The sequence below is a fragment of the Quercus suber genome, unplaced genomic scaffold (genome assembly GCF_002906115.3).
Source record: "Quercus suber isolate HL8 unplaced genomic scaffold, Cork oak 2.0 scaffold_259, whole genome shotgun sequence".
In the NCBI taxonomy this organism is placed as follows: Eukaryota; Viridiplantae; Streptophyta; class Magnoliopsida; order Fagales; family Fagaceae; genus Quercus; species Quercus suber.
The window spans coordinates 863,873-872,488 of NW_027069715.1; the positions used below are offsets into that span (position 1 = coordinate 863,873).

The 8,616-nt window shown below is 30.7% G+C and overlaps 1 protein-coding gene across 1 annotated transcript in view; it reads left to right on the forward strand.

Moving 5' to 3' along the window:
• Window positions 1-7,844: 7,844 nt before the first annotated feature.
• Window positions 7,845-8,616, forward strand: part of LOC136070789 (G-type lectin S-receptor-like serine/threonine-protein kinase At4g03230) — a 5,912-nt gene continuing 5,140 nt past the window's right edge. Inside the window, exons 1-3 of the mRNA XM_065781216.1 lie at window positions 7,845-7,951; window positions 8,060-8,297; window positions 8,384-8,531. Coding sequence (XP_065637288.1) covers window positions 7,918-7,951; window positions 8,060-8,297; window positions 8,384-8,531 — 420 coding nt within the window. The 5' untranslated portion in view covers window positions 7,845-7,917. The remainder of the gene's footprint in view (window positions 7,952-8,059; window positions 8,298-8,383; window positions 8,532-8,616) is intronic.

Consider the following 8,616-nt stretch of genomic DNA (forward strand, 5'->3'; position numbering starts at 1 on the left):
GAATACCATTTAAATTAAAAGACAAATATTAGTAAATGTCATTATCCTTAGCTGTTTGTGTTGTATCTAGAGTTTCATATCTAAGTTACTACAATACTACTTGCTGCCACTAAAGCTCACAATATAAGTATATTATATAAGGTCAAAACTTATATTATCTTCAAGCTCCCCTTAGCCTTACAGAGTCCCTAACAAAATTTCTTTTGTATTGAATTTGATTTTAGAGGACTTATTCAAAATTATTTGAATTAAACCTCACAAATTAGAAGAAAAAAAAATTAAAAAACATTACAACATTGTAGCTGATTAATATACAAATAAACTATCAATTTAACATGATAAATTACTATTAGTAATTTAGAAAGCAAAAATTAACAAAATTAAAGTTGTTACCCACTTAACCTAAAACTTTTCATATTCTAAAGTTTTCAAACAACTATTGATATAAAATATTCTGTAATTACTTTAATACCGCAAGTTGTTCATGCTGTAAAAAATTTGAGAGAATAACATAGCAAGCATCTTAAACACTTTCTTGCTTGGATCCTACAAAACAATATATATATATATATATATATATATATATATATATATATATATATATATATATATATATCGATGGAGACAGAAAATGCCTTTAAAGAGACAACCAATTACAATAGTGTTGGAGGCAAAGTAAAAGATAAAAAAAAAAAAAAAAAAACTAAAGAAGCAAGTGGTTTGGCTAGCATACCAGCTAGTTAATATATATCAAAAGACATAAAAATCTTACAATCAAGTAGAATCCAAAAGTAAATAAATACATGTGGTACAATCAGATAAATAAAAGGTTTGTCAAGATGATCAAGTTTGGCAATGAAGAAGACACAACAGCTATTGATGAGGGTAATCTCTATCTTAAACTTGTGATAATGATGAAGATGCAACAACTACTAATTATGCAGATCTAGCTTAATCTTATTTTGATTCAACTACAACAAAAATGACGATAATTACCATAAAAAGATTATATATATAAAAAAAATTAAAAAAACAGTCTTTTATGATATAGCCAAGAGTACAATCAAAGCTAATAGAAGGAATTTTAAATCGATTTCAATGATGAAGGAGGGATTCACTTAAATGAGCAGACCAAGAAAAAAGGAGAAGTATCGTGTTCTAAGTATAGTATTGAATTTTAAACTCTATAATTCAATTTGCTAAGGTATTTTAGTAGTTAGCAAATTGAATTTCTTTAGGCACAGATTACATCATTTAATTGAATTTCTGCAGACACGATAGCACTAAAACTCCATCATTCAATTTTCTAACTACTAAAAATCTATCACACGAATACTACAAAAACTCTATAACACGGATTACACAATATAAACCAATAATGTTACTGTCTCAAACATTAAAAAAAAAAAAAAAATCAATTTTAAACATAGAAACAAACAATCATCTATCAATACAAATACCCAACCTAAATACATATAAGCTCATATCTCACCTAAAACACAAAAGATGTAGTAACAAAATTAAAAAAGCAAAAAAAAAAATCAATATAAAAGAAAAAACACTATTAATCTAATCCTTACATTGAACTATTATGAAGGCAACTACAAGAATAGAAGTCAAGAGCAACTAAGATTTAGAGATACCTAAACTGAATCATCTAGCTTTTCAGTATTAATATAGTGAGAGGAGAGGAAGAGATGAAGGAGTTAGAAAGCCAAAGTCTAGTGTTAGGAAGCTGAAGGGTTGCCATTTGAGATTGTAACCGTTGAACACAAAGGGTTGCTATTTAAAATTGTAACCGTGGAAGATAAAGGGTTGTCATCTAGAATTGTAATCGTAGAAGACAAAGGGTTGGGAATTATTTTCTTTTTATTAGTATTTTTAAATTTAAGAAAACTTATTTTAAATTGTAGGACAAATTCAGGAAAAAGAATTGTAATGACATGGTAGCTGATGTGGCTCAACCTGAGCGTAGCAACACTAAATGCTACGCTTCAGCTTTTAGTAATATATATATATATATATATGTATAGATGTATTTTCTTTCTGTTTATTTCAAAATCCACATAATAGTCTGTTATGCAGTAGATCCATCATTTATTTAGCTACGGAGCAAGTATTATGGTTTTGGTATGTATTATCAAAAGATTCGCTAGTAGCTGACATTCGAGAGATTAGCTTCTCGCATTGCTCTGGTGGAGACAAGCATATGTCTGAATTGAAATTAAAGATCTTTTTGTCACTTCAAAGTGGCAATGCTAATATAGGAAGCCATATTATGATGGAGAACGTATATTTTCGTTTTTGTTACAACCTCACAACAAACTATTTTAGAGTGATTTTGAGAGACAGGACAATTTTGCATTTGAGTAATAAATATTGTCTCATAAATGAATGTTGATAATCTAGAAGCTTTGCAATAATATTCAAGAGATATGTTGTGAATAAGAATATTTTAGATTGGCAAGTTTTCATGTAATTCCTTGTTGGAAAGCTCTATCGAGGGATAATAGTTGGGAGACTCCAAAGGAGGCCTTAACATATGATGCGAGATGAGGAAGCGTCAAGGAGCAGAACATGTCTACTTCTAAAAAATGAGAAACAAAACATGTTTGCTTCTACAAATAATCTTGAATTCACGAGGGTTCCTTGAATTCATAAGAAGAAAGGGTTTGGAATCCACTAGAAAGTAGAATTTGACAAAAAATCTACGGCTACGAAAGTATATGAAACTCTAATTTGACTAAACAACATTAAAAGCACCAAAAACAAGGAAATAAATCACCTAAACCTAAAATAACAAAAATTACATAAAAATATTGTAATTAAAAAAATTACCAAATTTAAATAAACCATGTCTTACATCAAACCCTCCACTTGAAAAAATCTCGTCCTCGAGTTGATGGTCAAAATTTGAAATCTTTCACTCCAAATAAACAAATACTTTGAATGCTTTAAAAACTTCAATTTTTCATGAAGTGTAGCATAAAGTTTCTTCTCATCTACCTTAAATTTATTTGCAACATCAATCAGCAAATGGTTGATAATAAAATTAATATTTTCTACTCCAAGAAAATCAACATATTGTGTAGTCATCGTCAACAATTCAACCGGAACTTGATGAATGTGGGTGATGAACTTATCCTCATATTTAACCTCAATTGGATCTTCCACAATATTCTCAATAATTACCATCTCTTGATTTCTGTCATTATCTACAATCAACTCAACCTTCTTTTCTTTAACTTCTTCATCAAACTTTTGACAAGTGGTATCTTCAATCTCAATTCAATAACTTCTTGCAAGACTTGATCCTCTTTAACCACTTCAAAATTTTCTTTAGAAATAGACTGTTTCTTTTCAACCCTCAAATCCTTTCCTTTACTTGACACTAGGACTTGGCTATGATAATTTTGGTTTTGTGGTTGACCTTTCATGATTTGAACATATTGCTTTTTATATGAACATAAAGATATATAATAGTCATTAAGAAACTATAAATCAATTAATACTCCTTTCATTCTTTGCCAAGAGCTGATTGGATGCTTACCTCATCACTTTCTATCTATTTGAATGTCTTCCCACCATTCCTCTACTTCATCATTCAATTTATTAGATGCAATCCACACTTTTTCTTCATCACAAATCTTCTAAAAATTAAAATACTCTTCCAAATCAAGAAGCCAATCAATAAAATCCAACATACACATCTCTCCATCATAGAATGGAATTTTCTTGTAGTTAGGAGTGTGTCTTTGAATGTATTGATCATTGTTGTTGTGAGATGATTTCCTAGCAAGAAGAGTAGCAATCGTTTGCTCGATTTTGCTTATAATTTGCTGACACTTTTCACAAAATTGGTGGAACTCAGCCTTAGTGAGAATTGCATCTTCAACTTTATTGTTGCAGTTGTGGTGGTTACCGTCTCGCGTGTTAGCCATCAGTCCAGGGTATGTCAAGGCTCTGATACCAACTGATGCAGGATGTGGAAGCATCAAGAAGAAGAACACATATACCTCTAGAAAACAGGAAACAAAACATGTTTGCTTCTGAAAATAACCTCAAATCCATGAGGGTTCTTTGAATCCACAAAGGTCTTTGAACCTACAAGGAAAAAGGGTTTGAAATCCACTAGAAAATAGAAAGATAAAAGTCTAAATTTTATTAATTGAATAATTGTTCAAAAAACGTGTACAGACTCGGAGACCTATTTAAGAGCTCCGTAAAACTTGACAAACAGCAAAATATATTCTAAAATAACTCCTAATTGATGACCTAAAAAACATTAAAAACACCTAAAAACAAGGAAATAAATGCCCTAAACCTAAAATAACGAAAAATTACGTAAAAATACCAAAAATAAAAAATTACATAAATTAATTTGAAGATTCTGTCCTACATTAAACCCTTTCACTTGAAACAAACTCGTCTTTGATTTAATGGTTGAAATCTGAAATCTTCCATGCCAAGAGAACAAATACTTTGAATACTTCATCTTCTTTGTATTCTACTTGAAAGTCATCAATTGGGCAACTTGAACTTCTTGTCCCTTGATCTTCATGCAATTAAAAATATTCACCAAATAAGAGTTAATGATCAAATCAAATCTTTCCACCCCAATAAAATCAATATACTTTGTTTCAGTGACTCCCACCAAAATAATAGGAGCTTGAATGTTGCAATCATCTAACTTGAATTCATCGAGATAGTTGACAAGTTCCTCTATAATTTCTTTTTTAATGGTCTCTACTATCTCGACCTCAATATCTTTCTCTATAATAGGGTCTTCATTAATCTCCTCCAAAATGTTGATTTCAGGTTCTTCTTTATAACAAGACATTCATTAATTTCCTAAAAAATCTATATATTTTCTTCTTTGACTTCTAGATATTCTTCAAGAAAAGTATTTTCTTCAACATGAAATTCTTCCTTTAATGGTGGAACATATGGCTCTTCAATATAATTTAAATATGAATTTCTTGACCAATAATAATCTTGTATTGTATACAACAAGATTTCTTCAGAATCCAAAGGATAAAATTTGATAGCAAGCATCCTTTTGATCCCTGGTCATGAATGAATTTTGTTTTTATCTTGTCGGATTCTATCTGATTGTACTTGTTCCCACCAACGTAAGGCGTACTTACTAAGTTTATACAAAGCAAGTCCAACTTTGCTCTCATAATAAATATTCTCAAAGTCAAATAAATACTCTAGATCAAGTAACCAATCAAGAAAATCTTCTTTTATAAAAATAACCATTAAAACTTGCAATTTTTCTATAAGATCTATATGAAATTTGCTTACCAATAGGTTGCTCGTGAGTTATGTTTTCTTGACAGTTATCCCTATTGTTTCCATGCTCCAATGATGACATCTTAGCAAAGATATCTGTGAGTGCTACCTATACGTTACGTAATACTTATTAAATTTTCTGTCACTGGAATTGCTACCCTCTCATACGTTAGCCACCAGACCAGGATAAATTAAGGCTTTGATACTAACTGATCAGAAGCATCAAGAAGTAGAACACGTCTACTTCTAGGAAACAAGAAACAAAACACGTTTACTTTTGAAAATAACCTTGAATCCACGAGGGTTCCTTGAATCCACAAGAAAGAGTCTAGAATCCACCAGAAAATAGAATTTGACAAAAAGTATGTGTTTATTGATAATAGTCTAAAAACGGAATTGCCTTTGGAGGCTACAATTTGTTTAAATAGTAAAAAGAAAACGTAGGGCAACTAGAAACCTAAGGCGGCTACGAAAGCATATAAAACCCTAATTTGACTAAACAACATTAAAAGAACCTAAAATAAGGAAATAAATCACCTAAACCTAAAATAACAAAAATTACATAAAAATATTGTAATTAAAAAGAATTAAAAATTACATAAATTAATTTGAAGATTCTGTCCTACATAGAGTAACAATTTAACCCAAAAGTTTAAGACTATGTTATGGTCAAATAATGTTATATTAATTTCTCTAGTTTTTTTTTTTTTTTTTTTTTTTACAAATAATGTTATATTAATTTCTCTAGTTTTTTTTTTTTTTTTTTTCTTTCATTCTTTCTTTTTTCATGTGGGACTTCCACACACACATTTGTATCTAAAAATCTTCTCCTCACATGTCATTATCTCTTTGTTGTATTCCAAACTTCCTGATGGGTCACACATAAGTTCAAAATAGCACAACTGGGTTTTGGATTTTTTTTCCTTTGCCGTGTTTTTTACTTCACTTGCATAGCCTCTCATATGAGATCCATGAAAACCACATAAAAACCAAAGTTGAGAATTTTTCATTAATACATTTCAGTGTGATTTTTCTCTTTTTAGGTGGATTCAATAATAATAATAAATAAATCATTTGCTCCTACGTTTATGGAGATCCAATAATCACACATATCAATACACGAGGACCAAACATATCTAAATCATCCCAAAACAGAAAACATAGGTGGAGTTTGGATAGCGTTTTTGAGCTTGCGTTGTGCGTTTGCGTTATTTTTTAGTGGATCTTGTGCACTGTTCATAGGACCCGCAAGTACTTTTTTCAGTAAAAACAACTTTAAAACTAGGTCTTAGGGTACTATTCACGCATTTAAAAATTATTTTACTACAGTATTTTCAGTTTTCAGCAATAATCGGTATCCAAACAGACCTATATCAAAGCTTGTTTTATCTTCTTCTTCCATTTTTTTTTTTTTTTTCATAAAGAAGGAGAAGAAGTCATTTCACATATAATAGTAATAAGGGGTGTGCAGCCAACCCAATGCAACTCGTCAGGTTGGGTCGGTTTTTAGGGCTTTGTGGATTAGGTTAGGTTACAAAATTTTTTTTGATTGCGGGTCGGGTTAGGTTCAGGTCATAAAATTTCAAACTTGACCAGACCCACCCATATATTTAATATATATTATATAATAAATAATTTTCTTTAAATAACCAGCTCTTCCTCCTATCCTATATAAAAGCTAATAATAATGTATATTAGTTCATATATTAATGTATAACTAAGTTGGAATATTAGTTCACATATTAATGTATATTTTGTTTATCAACTCAAGTGAAAAATGTGATTTTTTTTCTAAATTTAATAATAATAGTAATAAAAAAAAATTATCCAACCTATGGGTTCAACCCGACCCAACCTGACCCATGTGGGTTGGGTTGGACTTACACGATGGGTTGAATTGTGTTGAATTTTTTTTAACCCATCATAGTGGGTTGGGTCAAAAAATCTACTTAACCCGACTCAACCCAACTCATGCACACCCCTATGTAATACGACTTCACTCACGCTCTCTCTCTCCCTCTCTCTCTCTCTCTCTCTCTCTCTCTCTCTCTCAACTTTAGGATGTGTTTGTTTGGAGGTGAAATATAGTGAATGGAAAACTTTTAAGAGAAAATAGGAAGGAAAACTTTTTTTGAGTGTATTTGGTTGGGTAGGGAGGAAGAAAAATAAATTGTGGGATCTAAGTGTTTTCTCTCCAAGCCTATCAGAAAGTTTTCTCCTTAAAATAGAGAAAACTGAGTAAAAATGATTTTTTTATTGATTTACAAAAATGCCATATGCATGTGCACATGGGTTTCTTCAAGTTACCTTTATTATTATTTTTTTCTTCTCTAACATTGCCTTGATGCATTTTTTTGCTCTTTTTTTTTTGGGCAACGTTATCTTTTTTTTCTTTTTCTTTTTCCATCTTCTTTTGATTTTCTAGGCCTGGGCTTTTTCTTTTTTTTTTTCCTCTTGGGCAGTAGCGTTGCCATTCTTTATTTATTTTTATTTTTTTATTTTCTAGGGTCTGGCATGATATATATATATATATATATTTTTAACAAGCTCCAACACAACAATCTTGTTAGACTTTTGGGCTGCTGCATTGAACGAGATGAAAAGATACTCATATATGAGTATATGCCGAATAAAAGTTTGGACTTCTTCATTTTTGGTTAGTAATGTTCCATATATATATATATAATTGTGATTGATTTCATGGTTGACCTTTGCTTATGATCTTTTAATTGTGCACAACTAATTTCTCATAATTGTAATATAGATCCAGAAAAGCGCAAGATTTTAGATTGGCAAGCACGGATTCGAGTGATTGAAGGCATTGCACAAGGGCTTCTTTACCTTCATCAATATTCTAGGTTGAGGATTATTCATAGAGACTTAAAGGCTAGCAACATTTTGTTAGATAGCGAAATGAATCCGAAGATATCAGATTTTGGAATGGCAAGAATATTTGGAGGAAACGAATCACAGGCAAATACAAATAGAATCGTTGGCACTTAGTAAGTACAAACCAACATGATATGTTCTCAAACGATTTGAGAGACAAAACAAGACTACTAATATTTTAACTTAATTATGGTTTCAGTGGTTATATGTCCCCTGAATATGCTTTGGAAGGCCTCTTTTCTATCAAGTCGGATGTTTTCAGTTTTGGTGTCTTGCTATTAGAGATTGTGAGTGGTAGGAAGAACACTGGGTTTTATCAAACCGATTCTTTCCATCTTCTTGGATATGTGAGTATCCTATTTGCCACTTTTTTTTTTTTTTTTAAATATTAATATTTTCAACAATCCCCCCATCTCACTCCCCCCCCCCCCC